This window comes from Penicillium oxalicum, chromosome III (assembly GCF_001723175.1).
Source record: "Penicillium oxalicum strain HP7-1 chromosome III, whole genome shotgun sequence".
Lineage (NCBI taxonomy): Eukaryota > Fungi > Ascomycota > Eurotiomycetes > Eurotiales > Aspergillaceae > Penicillium > Penicillium oxalicum.
This window is the reverse complement of record NC_064652.1, coordinates 654,694-674,849: the sequence shown is the minus strand read 5'-3', so window position 1 is coordinate 674,849 and position 20,156 is coordinate 654,694. Positions and strand designations below refer to the sequence as shown.

The 20,156-nt window shown below is 50.5% G+C and overlaps 6 protein-coding genes across 6 annotated transcripts; 2 read left to right on the top strand and 4 right to left on the bottom strand.

Annotated features, from left to right (window-relative positions):
- Window positions 1-246: 246 nt before the first annotated feature.
- On the bottom strand, window positions 247-627 carry POX_c03716 (uncharacterized protein; the record flags this gene model as incomplete). The annotated part of the gene is made up of 2 exons (XM_050112606.1): window positions 247-546; window positions 625-627. 2 exons carry the CDS (start codon window positions 625-627, stop codon window positions 247-249), a joined length of 303 nt encoding a protein of 100 aa, XP_049970162.1.
- Window positions 628-2,725: 2,098 nt separating this feature from the next.
- POX_c03715 (uncharacterized protein) lies at window positions 2,726-4,144 on the top strand (the record flags this gene model as incomplete). Its single annotated transcript, XM_050112605.1, has 5 exons — window positions 2,726-2,776; window positions 2,851-3,289; window positions 3,387-3,494; window positions 3,607-3,825; window positions 3,951-4,144. The coding sequence occupies 5 exons, from the start codon at window positions 2,726-2,728 to the stop codon at window positions 4,142-4,144; spliced, it is 1,011 nt and encodes a 336-aa protein (XP_049970161.1).
- A 971-nt stretch (window positions 4,145-5,115) lies between these two features.
- POX_c03714 (uncharacterized protein) lies at window positions 5,116-6,682 on the bottom strand (the record flags this gene model as incomplete). The annotated part of the gene is made up of 2 exons (XM_050112604.1): window positions 5,116-6,234; window positions 6,341-6,682. The coding sequence occupies 2 exons, from the start codon at window positions 6,680-6,682 to the stop codon at window positions 5,116-5,118; spliced, it is 1,461 nt and encodes a 486-aa protein (XP_049970160.1).
- A 4,369-nt stretch (window positions 6,683-11,051) lies between these two features.
- On the top strand, window positions 11,052-12,820 carry POX_c03713 (uncharacterized protein; the record flags this gene model as incomplete). The annotated part of the gene is made up of 5 exons (XM_050112603.1): window positions 11,052-11,310; window positions 11,379-11,504; window positions 11,583-11,754; window positions 11,821-12,361; window positions 12,431-12,820. 5 exons carry the CDS (start codon window positions 11,052-11,054, stop codon window positions 12,818-12,820), a joined length of 1,488 nt encoding a protein of 495 aa, XP_049970159.1.
- A 138-nt stretch (window positions 12,821-12,958) lies between these two features.
- On the bottom strand, window positions 12,959-14,195 carry POX_c03712 (Leucine carboxyl methyltransferase 1; the record flags this gene model as incomplete). Its single annotated transcript, XM_050112602.1, has 2 exons — window positions 12,959-13,881; window positions 13,943-14,195. The coding sequence occupies 2 exons, from the start codon at window positions 14,193-14,195 to the stop codon at window positions 12,959-12,961; spliced, it is 1,176 nt and encodes a 391-aa protein (XP_049970158.1).
- Window positions 14,196-14,562: 367 nt separating this feature from the next.
- POX_c03711 (uncharacterized protein) lies at window positions 14,563-19,857 on the bottom strand (the record flags this gene model as incomplete). The annotated part of the gene is made up of 8 exons (XM_050112601.1): window positions 14,563-15,084; window positions 15,153-15,452; window positions 15,514-15,887; window positions 15,950-16,363; window positions 16,415-17,259; window positions 17,316-19,041; window positions 19,098-19,491; window positions 19,558-19,857. The coding sequence occupies 8 exons, from the start codon at window positions 19,855-19,857 to the stop codon at window positions 14,563-14,565; spliced, it is 4,875 nt and encodes a 1,624-aa protein (XP_049970157.1).
- Between the last annotated feature and the right edge of the window lie 299 nt (window positions 19,858-20,156).

Sequence of the window (20,156 nt, the reverse complement as noted above, 5' to 3'; positions counted from 1 at the left end):
ACACTCGCTTCTGATCGAATGCAATCCACTGGCATCACACGTCCGAGGGGGTGATGGACAATGAATGACCAGCTTGATACACACCCGCAAGAGCAGAGCTTGAAACGATAGAAAGAGAAACAAAAGAACGGCACTTGGTATAGACATATCCCCTGGCCTGAAACGAATAACGCCCGACTCCATCCTCATAGCCGTGGAAAATCTCCTCCCCCCAAACGATCCATTTTTCACAACCGCCCAGATCCATCAAACTCTGACTTTCCGCGGGGAATCAAGGATTTTGTCATGCCAATGGGCAGCAGCCTCGAAACGGTTCAACGTGCGTTCCCGTACTTGACGCATGTACTGTCGTTGCTCAGCACCAAACTCTTTGTGCTCTGCTTCATCTGGTCCGTGGTACATTGACCAGATTCCATATCCGAGGAGAACAAAGGCGATGCAGCCAACAATGATGGCGAGGACGTATGCTGGGTAATTGGCTGGGGAGTTGGCATCTCGCTTGAAGAGAGTGGTGGTGGCTTCCAGGGTCGATGAAAGGACAGGAGCCTAACATATTGCGAGAAGGGTCAGATACAGGGCTCCAGAAAAAAAGATTGTTTCAAGGCGAACGGAGAGAGAACTTACCATGATGATTGAGTGAGTGTTCTCTTTTCACCGATGGATTCTCTCCAATGGTATCGAATAGGGTGTGGCTGTACGGCACTTATAGAATGAACAGCGCCCTGTTGTGTGTACCGGGCTGCTTCTTATAGCAAAACAATGTGGGCGATAAGAATTCTTCTAGACCATATTTCGATACAAGTCCCCTGTGAATCCAAAGATAGAATGGTCTACTCTGTATCATAAATAAGCTGACCGTCGCAGATGCCCACCGACCAAACATTATCACTTCTTCGTAGAGAAAGAGCTGTATACTACCCCAATCGGGTAAGGTGCGACTTGTCGTTGTGCTTGCTATCTCGGAAAATGACATCATGATCCGAGCACACCAATCACAGCACAGAATGGCAGCTACGAGCCCGCAGTCAGGTACGGCGAGTGCGTCTCGAAGCAGTTAGCACCCAAGTCACATGGGCTGGTACCTGATGGATTTGGTCGCTGATTCGGGACATGAGGAGATTCAAGGGGAAGATGGAATTGGTAGTCAGTAGATCCTGGAAACTCCTTCACTGGTCCAAGTGAGGTGCACGGTTCGCACTCCTCCCGCGAGGATCGACCCACCGCATATCGACTCGATCTTTCAGCTTACTGCTCTTCTGTGGCTTCGTTATTTTTAGCTCCGTCGACCCCGGTCCTTTCTTGAACCCTGCGAGACCTCGTCGGCTCCAGATTCCAGCTCAATAGACAGACTATTATTGTCGCTCAACTCGACCAAAGGGCAATGTCTCGGGATTGGAGACGACCCTGACAAACTGATGGGGACGCAGTGGACCTCTAATGATCCTGGTCCAGGGACGGACGTAGTCATCGGCCTCCTCCGTGCAGCTGACTGAGATGATTTTCTGTTCGGAATTTCACCAACATCGTGTCGGGTTGCCAGACCAGTACCCTCTGGTGTGAAGACCAATGGTCTTGGACGCATGGTTGATATCCTGGATGTCGAGATTGGGCCCGATTTCTTTGGCATGATGGGGGTTCTGGATCGCCAAGGAAGAAGAACGCATTGTGATGATTATCCTGGAGCGTGCCCGGCCTTACATGGTGAGTTGGAGCTTCTTCCCTGATAGAAGGAAGGGTCTCGGCCAGATACCTTGTCCCATAAATAACCAGATACCGCCTCGGGCGAAAGCGCCGAAGACAAGGCTCCCTTGATATCCTTTGCGGATGTCAATTGGTGTCTGTCCTGCTCCTTGACCTCCTTTCCATCCATGGAAGTTGGGTAATCTCCCACGCAGGTTCGAAGCGGACGTTTGGCAAGATCCTGGGCGCGTCCTTTCAACAGAATGATTTTTGATTCCGCCCGGTCGACAGACGGCTCATGCACAAGCTTCGTGTGCAATACAATCTAAATTCAGATGCCACCTTGGCTACCATGTGAGCCGAGCCACGCTAATAGGTGAAAAGGGAGCAATCGCAGTACCTCTCATTCCCACATGAATTCCTTCCCTTTCCGAATCCCACAGAATCAAGCTGACACGATCAAGATTGCGATTCCATAAACTGACAACTGACCATCAAATGGCCCAAAGCGACAGTTACTTTTGGACTTTTCATGTATCAAACTGTCAAGCGATCAGAAGATGGAAGTGGAACGAATCCCCATGAAGCCGTCCGTGCAGTCGATGGGGCGACTGGACTTGGCGGGAATCCACTTCCATCGAATCAAATCAATCGATTGCGTCCAGGACGAGGCTTAATGTGCAACCCCAGTCAATCATAATGTCCACGCTGTGCTCGCGGCACGTTGACAACGTCACCAATCTCTTTTCGCGGGATCGAGGGTTATCGACGATCGACATGTAAGATCAGAACTCTTCGAGCCAATGCTCGAATAATCCTGGAGCTTGAAGAACCTCACAGAACTGCTTTGTAAGCCGCGGGGCACAGTCAGCTACGGGAGTCAGCTTGAACGATCGAACAAGTTGGAGAGTTGCGAGGGCTTTGTGTCGCTAGCGCATCGACTTCCTTGATTAATAGTCCGCTCCAGTTGAAGATAAAAAGCCTGACCGAGAGAAACCGTCACTTCATATTCACCAATCTCTATTCATCCTGCCCTCACGTAAACATGTCTACAAGTTCAAAAGTCGTCCTTGCGACCGGCGCCTCATCGGGTCTGGTAAGTTGAGATACACCTTACCTTCACGAGCGTAAGCGTTGTCGGCCCACTTTCACTTTACCGCCATTGTGAAGAATGGCGACAACCAGCGCAACCCACTACCCACTACCCTTCAGACCTTGATCACGTACTCTCTTCCGCCCAGCACGAGATTGAAACCAGAACCTCCTAACAATCTCTCCCTCAACCCTTCACAGGGCTTCGAATCCGTCAAACAACTTCTCCTCGACAACCCCGAGCCCTACACATTTATCCTCGGAGCTCGCGATGTCAAGCGTACCCAGGCCGCCTTCGACGCTCTCAACTTTGACACGGCCAAGAACCAAGTTCACATTTTCCCCTTGGACCTGAAGGACCTGCGTAGTGTCCAGGTCTTTGCACAGAAAGCACTCGAGCAATTGGGTCAAAAGACGCTTGATTTCCTCTTCTTGGCTGCGGGTGCGCTGGACGAGGCCAAGGGTCCGGCGTCGCATGGATCGCAGTGGTGTGATGGTTTGATGGTGAATCATCTTTGTAAGTGGTCTTCCTGAGCACATGATATTCTGATGAGCGAATGTAGCAAAGAGGAAACAAAAGAATCAATGAATGATTAATGATCTTTTCTCTCCAGCCCAGCATTACCTCATCCATTTAATCCGCGAAACGCTCTTGGCCTCCAAGACTCGCGTGGTCTTTGTTTCCTCCGGTGCAATTCGCAATGTGCGCGACCAGGATCCAAGTAAGTCTTTTTCCAAATGACAGCAAACCGTCAATCATTCCATCATCCCCGAGGACGTGGGCGCTTGGAATCGGTTACTCATGCATCTCTCTCTTTTTTCTTCCTCATTTAGAGACTCTCGACGTCGATCTGAAAGCCAACTCCGACGCCGGAAAGTTCCCCGTCTACTGCGGTTCCAAGTTTGTCCAGTTGCTCGGTGCGCACTACTGGCGCCGACACTTGCCCGGATGCACCATCGTGGCCGTTTCGCCGGGTCTGGTGCCCGATACGAATCTTGCCACCGGTATGGCGTTGTCGATGAGTATGGCGGATGCGAAGACTGTTCCTGAAGGTATGTGATTTCAGTCAACATGGGAAATTCGGGAGAGGGGGCTCAAAGAACGTTTGATTCTTTATGGGTTCTTTCTTCCAAGGATTCCATTTTTTTTTGGAAATTGTGGCTAACATCTTGAATAGGAGCCAAGAGTCTTCTGGAGGCATTCACTCGCAACGATATCCCCGCTGACCCGGAGCAAATCTTCCTCACCAGCTGGGGCGAGTGGTGGGCCAAGGATGTGTATGCGATGAGCCTGGATACTGAGCTCCAGGACAAGTGGTGTTGGAGCCGAGAGGAGATTGAAAAGGCTGAGGGTCTGGCCGCCCAGTCTTAAGAGATGCGGCATTTCTCTCACCAGATGTCTTGTCATCCAACCGGCAGGTATCTATCAAAAGGGGCACAAAGAAGGAACATGTATAAGACATTAGTGAGTATATTATAATCCACGTCGATCCACTGTCCAGTCCTCTAGGAGCCTTGGCTTCGGATCCATCACGAATCCGATATCGAGGTACCCTCCATCAACACACAGCCATAAGAGCAAACAGACCAGTGAAGAGCAATCAATTTACATAAAAGAGAAATCCCAAGGTAGAACTCAGCGCAAACATGCAAGACATGCACCGTAATAAAATTATCCACACTGAGAAGGAGATATTCGCAGGACTCTGTGAAAGATCCTCCAAATAGGTTATAATAGTGTCCAATAGTCCAATGACCCCACCCAAACTCGCTCGGCTTCCAAGTATGAAAAAGAAAAAAAAATCATCGGTCATCGAACATGGACCCAAGTAACACAAAATCAAAGACACAATGCACAGCAAGAAGGGTTGAATGTGAACAGGATCAAAATAAAGGGAGAAGGGGGATATCAAAAAGCCAATGAAAAATAGATCTGATACTAGCAGAGAATTGTAGAAAGGAAAGAAAGGTATATGAAGCTGATGAGCCACAAGGAATATAAAAAAATGGGGGGGTAATCAAGATCGTAAAAGCTGGGGAATAAAAAGTGGCAACGTGGCAGAGTCGTCAGGAGTCAAGAGTGGCGCATCCTTTCGGAAGCGCGGAAGAATCGTAGAAGAAGTTCAGGGAGGGGAATATTAGAAGTTAGGCACGGTAGGAAAACACAACTGGGGGAGGAAGAAATTAAAGTGCAGAGAAGTAAAGTAAAATGCATGTCTGCAGTTTGAGTTGATCCCATTCAGGATAGATTTCGGAGATGTGAAGCGTCTTGGTCCCGTCATCGGTACAACTGCCCCAAGACCACTTCTCTTGCCAAACCTTGGGGAGTATCCCACTTGGAATTCAAAAGGTCAAGGCTAGGGTGGCAATGGAAGCCAGCAGGATGCTCGCGAGCGAGACGGTGGCTGAAGTGGCACTGTTGTGACTGGAGGAAGTGCTCGCGGCCGGAGCGGAGCTGGTGGTTGCAGTTGCGAATTCAATGTCGGCGGAACCGGTGAAGACATGAGGGCGGTACGTGTATCCCATGGTTGAGCTCGCCTTGAGGGACTGGGTACTGTAAAATTCCGAGTTGAAAGTCGATGCGCTAATCGAGGTAGACTCGGCAGTGGAGGTGACCGTCATGGTCGCGGAGCGAGTTGAACTGGAAGAGGTCTTGGTTGACGAGCTCTCTGAAGTCGAGGAAGAAGTGGTTGGCTCAGCAGTGCTAGTGGAGTGAGAGGAGCTGGTACTGGTGCTGGCGCTGGTGCTAGTGCTGGAGATACTGGTGCTAGTTGAGCTGCTCGAGCTGCTCGAGCTGTCCTTGCTCGAATCGTCCATCTTCAGCGACTTGCCGAGGTGAAGTCCGCTGCTACTGGCATCGAACACCGCGATTTGCGCCTTGGCACCAGAAGGAACGGTGACCACACAGCCCGTGGCACCACCGGCACCCGTGAAGACACCAGCAGCGTGCATCTTGTTCACTCCCATGGAGGAGGGGTCAATGCGGCAGGGAAGACCATTGCATCCATCCCCGTCGCACAGAATCTCAAGACCGAAATCAGGCTTGACATTGCGGAAGGGAGTCGCGGGCTCCAAGTAGATAGGGTTCCAACCGATCTTCAGGTAGGTGTCGCCATTGGAAGCCGTGTTCGCGCCGGCCGTATACGGAGACCAGTTACCCACAGGGTTGGAGCTCGAGCCCCACACACACGCCTCATCCACGCCAACGCCGGGGGCGTTGACGTAGTACTGCGCAGCGGTCTCACACCAATACGTCGATCCGGGGACGGCGAGCGTCGACAACTCCTCCACCAGAGTCGGAATGAGCATGGCCTCATTACCGGGCAAGACCGTCTGACAGAAAGCGACAGGCTTTCCAGCCTTGTTGAGGGCCTGAACGGAACCGGTACCGTCGGCGCAGTACGGCTTGTCTGGGAAAGGCTTCGAGATATGGCCGTCTTCATCACAGTACAGACCTCCATTCTAGTAGGCCAGCTGTCAGCACAAGAGATCGACCCTCCCCATATGGCATTTGCCCTGCCCTTGCATATGACAGGTGGATGCAGCGGCCGCCAGTCTCATAACGTACCATCGACATGGGGTAACTGTAGGAAGTCGCCTCGGGATCCCACTGCATGGAAACTTGACCGGGTGGACACGCATAGGGACAGTAGTTGCCTGGCTTGCACGGCTGATCAGGGCTCATGGCCCAGCCTGCATTCTTCTCGTTGGGAGTGACCGCGACGAGGCCTGCGTCGGTAGGGAATTGACACTTGCCACCTCGAGCCTCCAGGGTCTGATTCTCCATCGAGATACGTGCGGTAAGGGCATGCTCGTGACGGTGGTTGCTATGTCCATGACGTGCTGCTCCCACACTGGCGATAAGGACGACAAGCGCTTGCGCGCGCGCGAGCCCGAACTCAACCTTCATCGTGATGAAGGATTAGGGTTGACTGGGGGGGGTTCTTGTTGTTTCTTCTTTTTTTTCTTGTATTTATTTTGAGATTTTGAAGCGAGCTCAAAAACCACAAAGAAGGGCCGACGGAATGAGTGTGGGTTATCAAACGAATAAATGAACGAAAATTGGCCCTAGGCCGAGTGGGAGGGGGACACAGCAGCTCACAGAGGATGAGGTCAAAGGAGAGAAACCTCTGATGAGAAGGGCGAGCCAGCCAGAAAAGGGACTCAGCGCTCTGCCCGCTGGCCCGTGGCCCTCGTCCATTTGATTGACTTTGACTGGGCTGATTTGTTGTTGGGGGGGAACGTGGTGGACACACCGGGTACAGTGGGCAGCCCTCTCTACCCTCTAGCGAAAAGGAAAAGGGGACCATCTTGGCTCGACCATGCTGCTGCACGACTGGACCAGCAACTGACGACACTAACGCAAACAAGTATGGCATCACTGAGGAGGAGCCCGAAGTCTGGTTCGGTGGACCAGGAAGATGTTTGACTGGCCCACGAGACACATGTGGATATAGATGGGGTATCGACCTTTCCTCTTCAGGATGCGCCGTGAATCTCAGATGGCCAGGGCTTGGGAGGGGGGTCCCGTATTTGCATCCGAACGTCTGGAGGTTGATCATTTTGATCAATTCTGGGGTTACTTTCCGGAATGTGGGAGCGATACGAGGGCCATGATCAACTCTCGGTGACTAATTGCATCGTGGACTCTCCAGTCTAGTCTCGGGTATCCAGAAGACTGGAAGAGCCAGCTGGATTCACAATGATCGGTCAGACACTTCTTCCTCATTCTCAACGGTTCAGCAATGTCCAGTGTTCCCTATCCAGCAATTACAGTACTTACCTACCTCTTCGACCCGGACTCGCACGATCGGGGGTAGAGACTGTTTTGGCCAAGGTGTGAAGCCAACGCAGAAAACCGGTTGCCCCTGAACCGGAATCACCATTTCACAGCTGGCTGTTTGACCACATGATGAGGCCGCTAGTTCACGCCACTAGCTGCTTAGCGTCAGGGGTATTTCTCCATCAAAGCTCCACTTCAAGCCAATCATGGCGTGAGATACCCCGGCGGTTCCTGCTTGGCAAGTAGAAGGCCACCAATCAAATGAGAGAAGCTGCCCGTCGATGGAGATGTAAAATCCCGTGTCTTCGGACCATCTCGAGAGAGTCTAGAGGAGTCTCCTCTCCGTCGCATGTTGTTGCACTCTGTTACTCACTAGTGATCTTTTGATCATTCCACTAGTCATCATGATGAGCTACCGCACGGCTCACACTTGCCAGTGTCGCAGACCTGTAGCCCTCGAAACGTGCCTTGTGCACGGATTGAGGGTCACCGTTGAATGTCAAGTGTCGAACTGCCGGCTGAATGCCATGCGCTCTCCGGCCCACCTCAAATCAGTGACAAGAGCCCATGGCAGCCTGAGGCAACGGAGCCTGAGTGGCTCTGCTCTGAGAGACGAGCATCAACAGCGACATCACATGACACAGCTGTACAACGGGTAACAGAAGGAGGAGAAAGTCTATGGAGATGGATACTGATCTACCAACCCTTCGAATCGAGTTGTGGTCCAGGCATTCGGCGGGTCGATTTTGTGACAGCAACAGACGGGGACATCTTTCAGCTGCAGAGTTTTCTTCCCTAACCAGAGAGGATCCCTTTCTCGATGATCTACAGTGTCTACCTGTCTGCTGTGCCCATGACCCAATCAGCTTCCAACCTGGATAGCCCACTCCTCCACTCTTCGCAAATTGCATATGCTTGACCGTTGTTCATCTTGCCGCATCCTGTCAAATCGCTCAAGCCTGACAAGCCTGGCTATCATTGTCATAAGAGGAGCCTCCCCTGACGATCTAGGCTTGCACCCTACTACTGTAGGTGTCCTGTCAATTATAAGTGCAGACAGGACGAGTCTATTCAGCTATTGATTGTCGGCAAGGCTCATGCATGTTTGCCGATGGATCACCTACAGTGAATCAATGACATTGAGGCTGTCTTCCGACACATGAGTGAGAGTTGAAGCTCATTGGTGATCCCCTCGATTGAAAGTGCGTCCTTGACAAATCGGGGGAAGGAGTCGGTCAGGGTTCAGCAAATAATAATTCTAATATTCTTTCAATCCCCAGCTTCGAATTGCAGTCCATCTTTGAGAAAGGCCTCTCTGCCCCGGGTCTTTTTCCACCTGCGGTACATGTCTACTTCGGGGTCAGCGCACGTACTGTCTACTATTGACAGACTCCGCCAGCAGTGAGTGGCTTCAGCGCATGTAGAGCAATTGTGCGGCACGTTCCAGATGGTCGACCGGTGCAAAGATCAATGAGCCAGGCAACATAGACATGTGCCATTCGAGGCTTTGCTCGTCTCACAGGTTCAACAATGCTGTGTCAGATAAGGCGGGTCAAAGTACCTCAATCAGAGTCAGGAATGCCTTTTGTGATGAAAAGAAGATGAAAGGAAGAAAAGAAGACGAAACTCGTTGAAATTATCTATTCTCCAGGGCGCACCTGCTTTCTCGGACTGTTTTCTTTGGCTATAGAATACAGTGTGCATTTGACCAAGGCCGCAACGTAGAAGATGATTTCCGATTTATTTTTGATGGAAAATCCATATGACTTTGGAATCAATCAGTCTTCGCGGTACATATCCAGTCCATAGCCTATTGCTCAAACTTGATGGGGTTGGGTGATCTCAACTTGAAAGCACAACAGCATGAGGCTCTTCAGATGTTAATCATGTGCATTCTTGATGCCCTTCAAGTCCCCCGTAAAGATACACCCCGTGGGTGCAATCTTCTCGGCTATTGTTGACCTCATGAGAGAGAGAGAAGTTTAAGATGTTAGCCGACAGTTCAGACCCTGGGAGAAATTCTCACTCTGGCTTCAGATCTCGCGGTCATCGAGTTTGCAGCGTACATCCTTGAGTACACGTGACCTGTGGCAGGGTCGTGCATGGGCCCTCTAATGATTGGAGCGGGCAGATGCAATCATTCACTATGTAGCGATTCTTAGAATTTTCAACCAATTGGAGGTCAAGTTACCACAACCCGCTGGAACGACAATTAAGCGCCAAGAGTTAGTAAATATTATTCATCTCGATTCTCGATGCGAGATACGTGATTCTATGGCGCCGAGAAAAAAACCAGGCAAATCTGTTTTGAAAGCGGCGATCAATGAAACATATTTTACACAAAAGTGATGATGCAAAAGTTAGGACTGCTCTCTAGGAGAATAAAAAATCACACTCACCAGGCCGAATGCACCGTTTGGGTAGATTTTGACAGAAAGTCCTGCCCGCTGGCAGGTCCCTCCGAGGTGATCTTGGCGCTTCGAAGCCTGCCTTTGGTGCTCAGTAAAGCTGGTTGGGTTTCCGCCACCTTCGGCCCTCTCGTAGATCTGATCTACGATCACTTTCATAGGAGCAGGAGTCGAGGATAAGATCTGCTTGTTCTTCTTGGCGCACTGTTTGGCCAGTCAAATCACTCGGTCAAGCGAGCAAAACTACTGTCATCAGTCGAGTCATATGCGAAAGGGCAGATGCTGAAAGCTCATTGCAATCCATCGTGGCCATTTCTCAGTGAGATGTGGATTTTGTTCCCGGACAGAGGGGCAAATCTTTGGCACAGTCATGTCAGTAGGAGCCAGAGGCCTGAAGAGGAACCTCTTTGCAAGAGCGATTCTTGAAGGATCAGTCAGTACACAAATTTTGTACAGTGTACATTTTACAAACACACACACACACACACACACACGCATATTACCGCGTTCCTCCTCTCCACGATCGGTATGTTCGGGGCGGAGATTCTCGGCCACGGGCATCTCAACCGTTCCGGCACGTCACCTCACCGAATGGCCTTGGCAGTCTCGGCGGAGGATGCCCAGCCCAGCCAAGAGAACACGCCGTAGAGATTCGATTGTAAGAGGTGCGGTGGTCGAAACAATCTCCATTTTCAGCTCCATACCCAGTACCACAAACCAGGATGGGCTCATCGGCAACGTTGCCCAGCGATCTGGGCAAGTACTGATGTCACCAAACTATACAGCACGTGATGATCCGGTAATCGATGCTGGTACAATCCAGAGGTTCGGCGTCGTCGTTGGAACTCGGCGTCGTTTTGTTTTTTCTTTTCTCTCCTAGCAGAAACGAGTGTACCCATTGCTTGCAAATTCTTGAGCTGGATTTCACAAGGTGGAAGATCGCCTTGACTCAAAGAAGGACGACTTGATATGGCGGGGTTTCTCGCATACCACGAGCCTGATAGTAAGTATCCCATTAACGGTTCTTCCCACAGTTTAGAGCCATCTCTCAGCCAGCGTCTATCAATACCTTTTTTCCCCTCTTCGTCATGGAGATTCCAACTGAGTCTGATGGATCATTTACTCACTTTCAACTCGCAGTCGTCTCAATCTTAATCATCATCTCATTCTTCTTCTTTCTATCAATCGCGGAATGGATATCTGCGAAAATCATCCGAGCCGGAATCATTGGCCAGATCGCGGTGGGGATCATCTATGGAAAACCTCTTGCCAATATTCTGGAACATAACTGGCAGGAGACATTTCTCGCCGTTGGCTACGTAGGGCTGATCTTGATCATCTTCGAGGGTGAGTCCTTTCGATGTTGTATCGAAGACAGTCTGGGCCAGCAACTGACCCCAAAATCGAGTTCCTAGGCGGTCTACAAGTGAGGCTGGATCTCTTAAAACAGAACTTCCTTCTTAGTGTCCTCGCGGCTGCCACTGGTGTATGTTTTCCAATTGGTCTTTCGTACCTGTTGCTTTATCTCGGATACGGATATGGTATGTGCTTGTCTTTTTTCCCCTCCAGCTCACTCTATCGCTACAACATCCTTTGCCAATGAGCTGACTTTTTCTCAGGCGCAGTGGAAACTTTCATCATTGGAGCGGCGCTCTCGGCTACCTCGCTGGGTACGACTTTCTCGGTCATCTCGTCGGCTTCGGAAGCAATCGACCTATCCCAGACCCGAGTCGGATCGGTGCTTGTCAGTGCTGCCGTTATCGACGATGTCGTGGGCCTTGTATTATCCAGGTGCGCGAGATTCTTGACATACGCGTGGGATCATCTTCAAAGCCCCGCTAATACAACCTTCCACAGCGTGATCGGAGACTTGAAAGAGCTCTCGGGACCTAATGCCGGAAATGTCAATCTTGGCTGGATCATCGGCCGTCCGATCGTGGCATCCGCAGCCATGGCGATTCTCACCCCCGTCTTCACTAAATGGATCTTTGCCCCCTTTTTCCGGCGCTTCATCGAACACAAATTTGCCAAATTCGATCACATCTCCAACATTCTCTTGATGGTCTTTGTTCTGTCGGCATTTATCAGTATTGCGGCATATGCGGGAACCTCGGTGCTCTTTGGGGCTTTTCTTGCCGGGACATTCTTGACATACCTGCCGAGCAAGCATCCCGACGGTCCCTTTGTGGTGATGAGCCGCGAAGAAGGGGAGCAGAATGCCCTGAAGAGCCCTACTTTCACCCACACGTTCGAGTTGTACCTCTTTGACACGCAGAAATATCTCATGGAACCGCTGTTCTTTGCGAGTATCGGATTTGCAATCCCTTTTGTGTCGCTGTGGACGGGGAAGCGCATCTGGAGAGGCATTCTGTTTACCTTGCTCATGGCGTTCGCAAAGGTAAGAAACTCATACCCCATATATTTCTCTTAAAGCATTCAGACAGCATTCTCAAAATCTATCTTCCAGTTTATCGTCGGCATGTGGATTCCTTGCTGGAGATCCTTCGGGGGGGTGAAGGGTCGCTCGGGCACAGCCGGCGCCACCACACCGGCCGATGAAAAGAATGTCGGATATGGCCCAGCGTCTCTTGCGGGTCTGCTACTTGGCTCGGCGATGGTGGCGAGGGGGGAGATCGGTCTCCTCATCATTGAAATCGGATACAATGAAACAAACTACGTAAGTGAAGAAGGCCTCATCACTGCTGTCTGGGCCATTCTCTTGAATACCATCATCGGCCCTGTCGTTGTGGGTAATCTGGTCAAATACAAAGGAAAGCGTATCGGCGAGGGCGAATGGGGTCTACAGACACAGAATCCACCGCTATTAACGGAGTCAAACGGACATCGAGAAGTATGAAGGCCATTTCTGTGATAGTTCAGGTTCGATGGTAGATGCCCTGATATCGCGATCTGGAATACAAAATCATTGCTTATTCTGGCGTAAACTTGGATGCTCCATCGTAGTCTGAATATGCTTGTCATCTTTGTAGGTCTCTCACTCTTCGGCTTGAGCAGGCATTGTCTTCCATCCATGAAAGACCGCATCGTCGTCACCATCTCTCCACCCCCAGGAGACACAGTAGTGTTGTGCAAGTAGTCTCCACTCTTCCATTTCATCGAGCATTTCCAGTCCGGCGACTCGCTCCTTTTCATCATCACTCACCCAGCGCTCCCAGATAAAGTCAATGTCAGCGGCCGCCTGGCCAGAATGGAAGCCCTGTTCCAGCAGTCGAGCTCGCTGAGCCCCCAAGGAGGAATATTTGTGCAGCGTTTGGAGTTGAATTCCACGGGTTGCAAGATTTGCAACCATCGTCCGCCCAAAAGGGTCATTCGGCCTGATTGGCTCGTACAGAATCAACCCAAGCGGCACCGTGTTTGCAGAGGGGCGCGGTGACTCTCCGGTATTAGGGGGCACCTGCGTCGAAGGGAAGAGATGTTCAGTGAAGAACGTCAATACCTGAATCGCCTCTGAGGGTAAGAGGTATATGAGACAACATTCCGATATCAGCAAGGTCGGCAAGCTTCGATCAATGCCGGGAAGCGCCTCTGTGACTGAAAGGCTCGCAGAAAGAGACCTCAAATCGCACGGATGAATGTGATAAGAAGGGGTGTGTAACGCATCACCAGCACCAGAGATTCTAATGCTGTCTCTTGTATCGTCGATTCCCAATGCCTTCTGCAGCCGGGGCGTCGCTTGAATCGTACGAATCTTTGCAGATGTGTTTACCGCAAAATCGATCTCGTGGTAAACTATCTGCGATGCATCCCTCGTTGAAAAGATTCGAAAGGCACGTGTATCAGAGCCAGCACCCAGTGAGATGATTTGCTTTTTATGCTGGACCTTGGTGGAGGAAGAGGACGAAGGGCCGAGAAAGCGATCGACCAGTTGGTCAATTGCGATAGTGCGGACGTAGGTGCCTATTGACACGACATCGAGTGTTAGCCTTGTACTTCAGAAATAAGAGAGGAGCAATTTCACCTCTGTTTATAATAGGAAGCCTTCTCTGCGCCGAATTAGGCGGCGTCAATGCTGTCGCAAATGGATCCTCCAAGTATTTCAGTTGGACCGCACTGAGTCGTGAGACACTTGCGTCACCGTCTGTACTTTGTACAATGCGGTCCTTGCCCGGAGTGCGAAAGCTGTGGGCATTATCGGAGCCATCGCCGCTTCCGCGCCCTCGGCCTCGGCCTTTGCGAAGCAAATTGAGATGAGGAATCTGTGGTGCAGCCATCGAACGAGAGGAGGAAGTCCAAGAAAGCTTGAAGCTCGGACGCGGTGGGGATTGGCCGGCGGGGGAAAGGGCGGCGATAGCGTCGGTTTTAAGCGGCGGTAAATGCCGCCCGCCTTGGCGCATACACAAACGGAGCGCGCCATGTTTGACTTGGTCGACGATTTGGACGCAAAAGAGCTTGGAATGAAAAAAGCGCTGATTATCATTTTATGGCTTGAATCGGGTTATACTCTAGCTTTCTTTTTCTTTTCTTTTTTGTATCATCATGTGTAGCTTGTGTGCTGTGGTCTGGGACGGCCAGAGGCAAATAGTTCTTTCTTGTATCTATGGTCTATTCATCATGCTCATTTCACTGCTTCGAATCATGTTAAACATACACGAAATTGTTGCGACAGAGGGGGCAGGTGCTCTGGTTGCTGCTCTTGAACCAGCGGAACAAACACACGGAGTGGAATGTGTTCTTGCAGGTGGCACAACGCTTGTTCGGGGTCTGCATATCGGTCGAGATGACAGAGTAACAGATGGCACACTCGCTTTGACCCTTGAGTGCACCCTGTACGTTCCGACGGAAAGCGAGGAGACCATCAACCAAGTTTCCGTTGGCAAACATGATGACTCCTTGGATCGTGAGAAGCCAGCTCTTCCATTTCTTCTCGTCCACAAGCACCCGACTACGACCGATCACTTGAGCTGGATGCAATGGGTACGCTGGCGGCAAGGAAATTGCAATAGAGACGGGGGGAGACTCTTCATCCACGGGTATACTAGCGATGATCTCCGCTGTCTTGGGGGAAACCTTGACGCTCAATGCTCGCTCTTCGTTGGCATCTTGAGTTGACACCCAGTCCATGGCCCCTTGAAGGGAATCTGCCGACACCAGGGGCGAAATCTTGCAAGAAAGGGTCAATGAGGTCCTACCAAAAGTTGCCGGTAAAAGCTGGGCACTGTTTGACTTACGTATTTCTCTGTCCATGCCTCCACGGGGCCCTTGGTTCGTTTCTTGGTGTCAATCCACCAATTTTTCGTCATATTCGCCAAATGACGTAAGCACAAGTAATAGAGATGGATCAGCAGCCACTGTGTTTCCCGTTCAGGATCCTCAGACTGATCCAGCTCGAAGTTTGAAATGTCAAATTTCGACGCATCGACAATTCTCCCGTGAGATCTCTGGAGAAAATCGAATGTGAACTCCAGCAGCGGGATCAGAACTTCGTTCTCACTGATGTTGGCAGTATAGTACTCTTGGACGGGGAGCGACTAGAGATATCGTCAGTAAATACCCCGGAACCGCTGAAGAGTGATGGGGAAGATGGCCTACTGCGTTGGTGAAGTGATCAAACACTAGTTTCCAGCTCAGAAGGTAGGCCCTGATAGTGATCCAAGATTTTTCATTCTCGAAGGCATCAGAAACCGTCTGCGCGGTTGGAGCCTCCAGCAACAACGAGATTAGCTCATCTGGAAGGCTGACGGAGGTCTTCGACAAAGCCACGTCAAACGAGACCTGCTCCTGAGCTTGAGGAATGAACCTGTGGAGAATGGTATAGGCAGTACGCTGCACAGACTGACTGTGTGCTGTCAATAGGCCGAAGACTCCGCTGATGTCCTCGAGCTTTTCAACAGGAATGGAATCGATAAGCCGCTTCAAGAAATCGACAGCGACGTCGCGTGGTTGATGGAAGGTGGTTTCAGAATCTGGAATCTCTGTTAGCAAGATAATCACATGACTGACTCTCAGAAAACCTTCAGGTACTTACCAAATTTGCTGATGGTAGAGGCCAAGTCGTTGAATAGTCCGGTCTTTCGCTCTATCCACGCGTCTTTGACATCGTCATTGGCTTCTCTGTCTGCCAGAGACTTGAGATATGCGAAGACTTTAAAGGCTGAGAACAACAGGGGTAGCCCCTCCTCTCCTCCATGGGCCTCTTTGAAGACTGTGCTGATAATGTCCATACTATCCTCCCAATGGGAGCCGTAGAGCTCAGTAAGGGCTGGAAGGATCAGCGACAGGGTCCGGAGAACCTCAGCTCTCAATCCAAGACTTATAGTCGGTGTCTGCAGACACTCGATGAGGTGCTTCGCAAGAAAGACGAGTCGTTGGGTGGGGATTGTAAGCACAAATTCAATGTTCTCCGAAATGAGGATGTTGAGTAGCACGAGCTTCCGTAGTCCTGTGATTCCATTAGTCTATGATGGGAGCTGGAACAGATATGACGACTGACCATCAAAGGAGGAATCATTGGGCTTGAGTCCAGTAGAGTCAGCGACCAACTCATTGCAGATCCTACCCCCGGCACTGCTCTTAAGAATCTGGTATCGTAAGACAGCAAACCACGATGAAGACCGAATCCCGTTAGCCGTCCTTGCTTCCCGAGAAATGTTGGAGACCTGTTCTGCTGATTTATGATTCTCTAAGCCTTCCGCAGACGCCATGATCTTTGTGAAAGCTTCTCCAATCCGATATTCCAGAGGGGAATTTCCGCTAAGGCTATCCAGCTTGGCCTCCCAGAATGAGGCAAGGAATGATGACATTGTCGTAGAAGGAGTAAGTAATGGTTCGTTGGCGTTCATCCATTTGCTGATTAGCTGTCGTCCTTTGATCACGACGTCAACATAATCTTGACGTTGATCAGCAGATTTGAGTCCCAGAATGCCATTGGAATGCTCTATGCTCAGGTCGTCGTCGATTAATTGGATAGCCAACGGAAGATAGTAAACGAGTGCTTCCAGTTCACTTTCGGAAAAGTGCTGCAAGACTTCGAAAGAAGACAAGGCTTGAATCGAGAAACTGGCCAGGCGGAACGCAGCCGAGCATTGGCTCAGATCTCGGGGGATAGAGAGCCACAGATTTTTGAGAGAATCCGAAATATCGTAATTGACAAGATGAACGGCACCCCCTAGCGGGCTAGTAAGCGCTGTTGAGGGACGTGGTGGGAGTTGGAGGAAAGGACTCATGGCCTCTTCCCATGCGGTCGAGGTTGGGAAAATGTCGTTGACCGAATACTCGGCCGTTTCCGATGCAAGGCCGCGTATCAGCTCCTCGCCAATTAGGAGTAGAGATTCGACCCTGAGCGTACATTAGCCTTTTCGGCGTCCGTCCACATAATTTTGTCAGTCACTTACGACAAGGATTCTTTGTTGACATGGGTAAACTCGTTCTGCAGGATTTCGATCTTTGACTTTGCAGTTGTCTCGCCAACGGCGGTATCCCTGAAAGTCTGCATGAGTGACTCGGCTAGGCTTGCGACTTCTTCTGACGGAGACTCTGCCAGATAAAGCAATTTCGCGGAAAGCTTTGAGCCATTATCACCAGCCTGGAACTCGCGAATTGCGGATGGAACAGCCTGTCCAAGGCGAGAAAGGCCCTGCAGCCCATTCAAAACCTTGTATTCTTGCGAAAGGGCATCCACGATTGTAAGAATGATCTGGTCTCGCAGCTGGCCGTCCGATGTCTTGTTTTCAAGTGCGGCAATAATGAAAGACCAGTGCAAATCGCTTCCGTTCAAAGATTTACTCAGAGCACTCATCATTAGCGATGAAAGTTTTGCAGCGTCCCCGATCTCACCAAAATCGAGATTTGATAGCAGACTCTGAAGAACTTGAGCGTTTGACTGTTCGGGCTCAAGATTCATCGCCTTTTCAACAACGCTTTCAAAGCTTGACGAAAATCCATCCCATTTCTTGCAAGCCAGGATGATAGCAATGAGTCGGGCGCCTGATGGTGAAAATAGAAGCTCAGGCGCATCATCTTGTACAAATTTGAAAAATTCAGCCGAGCCTTTCACCATGGTTTTCTGATTCCTGACACATTCCTCGATCACACCAGCGGCTCCATATGGCTTGCCATTACGAGCACGAAGAGCCTGCAAGCTGCCCTCAAGAAGAGGAAGACTGACGCTGTCGAACACTTCTTGTGCCTTGACTTCACGTTCGGAATCTGGGAGTCTCGAAAGAACTGCAGGTACGAGAGATAGTTGCCGCGTGGCTCGTGAACAGATTGAATCCTGAGACGCGTGGAAATCTTTGGATTGTTCTGGGGATGACAACTTCACGGCCTCAAGCAGCTCACTCGAAATTCTCGTCCAGAGACTTTCAAATGCTTCATCAGGTCCATTTGAAATGATAGCGATGATACAATCCACACAAACCTCCTTCCCGAGCTGAGGCGGAAGGTGCCATCTTGTCTGTTCTTGGTCTGGGTGTGCGTAATTTGACACCAGGGGGAACAGTTGCTTCTCAACAAATTCAGATCGCTCATTTGGAGGCACGAGGGTCGAAAGCCAGCTACAAATTCTCACATAAGTTTTCCAGCCCAGGTGAAGGTTCTGTCTTGGCTCCTCCCGAGAGTTGAGACCGTCTCGAAGAGCCTCGGCCAAGGCGGAAGCGCTTGCAATTGTGATCACTTGGTCCGTTGACGTTTTATCAGCTCCTGCAAGTACACTGTGAGGTATGATCCGGATCATCTGATCGAGATTCGACCAAAAGCTTGCGTGGCCTGCTTGAGACCCCTTTTGCATATATTGGCGCAGCCTTTTCGACGGGGAAGTTTTGCCCGTATAGTCGTCAGTCCAGATTTGGGGCCGTGAAGATGTCAACAGTAAGAGGGATTCAGAAAGCTCAGACGCAGATCCTAGCTGCGGGATTGAGAGCGACTTCCCGATCACAGAAGAGCTCAAAATTTGCCAATTGATCCACGCTGGCTCGCGAGACACAGCTGATCTCAGTAGAACATATGTGGACCGACGAACGAAAGGATCTTCATGGGCGCAGAATGCCCAAAGAGACTTGTTCCCGAGCAGTGCCTCAATCTCCGTCGCGTTCTTTTGAAGATCGTCGTCAGACGAATTCGCTGGTCCAAATTAGCTGCTGAGCATCTGGGATGAAAGGTTGAGTGACTTTAAATACCTAGGATTCGATTGAATAGGGACAAACCAGCTCCGACAACTCGCGCATGCTTAGCCTGAGCGTCGTCGGGCTTAACTGTTCGTTCGTCACTCAAAGTCAACGCCGTCTGTTGTAGAAGAACGTCATCGATGAAATCCAATAGAGAGCCTTGGTAGAATTTCCAAAGGTTGCTTCTCTTTGCTTCCGTCGAAAATACCACTGTCAAGGAGTCAAGCGCCGAGCGATGGACTGGCCGGTCACTATCGTACAGTCCAGCAAGCCAAGCTCCAACAAGCTTGGGGAGGAATGGGGCGATTCGCCTTCCAACAAGACTTGCAACAGACCCCATGATCGTGTGGGCCAACTGCCTCACTCTTCTTGATAGATCAATGGAAGCTCGCGGATAAACTTTCACCTAAGGAAGAGAATCTTAACCGTCAAGTTACTTTACCATATCGAGTTCAAGAGCACGAAGTCATACCCATGCTTCCAAGAAGCCTTCATCAACCGTGCCATTTTTTGCCTCCGTCGACGAGACAAATTCTTTCAGCTCTTCCAAAGCCTTCGTTCGAGTTGTCTCATCTTTCTTGAGTAAGTTTTTGTATGCGATGACGACACGCTGATCCGAGATCCGAGAAAGATCTGGCGGCTCAGTGATGTATGTCAGCGCCGAAGGCTCACGGCCAGCACTATCAAATGCATTTGCGAACCCCCCAAACCCGCCAAAAGCGCCGGCTGCTGCGCGACTGCTTGAGGCTTGCGACTTGAACTTTTTGCTCATGTGGGGTTGATGATGAGGTCACCGGGAATGGCGGGGTGATAGCTCCAAACTGCACTGCTGCAGTCTTGGTGGAATAGGGTGTCTGGCAACTTGCTAATATATCAAGAGCCTTTTTCTTCAGGGCAGCAAAATTTCAAATTTCAAAACATAGATACAAATGTTCTGCGAGATCAAGGAAATTCAATGATATCAAGTGGGCGGCTACCAGATTGGGTCGTCACGTGTTAGACTGTCTCCTTGCTGTCCCAAAAGGGAAAAGGCTCACCGAGCCTCGCCCGCGGCCTCATTTGTTGTCTCTT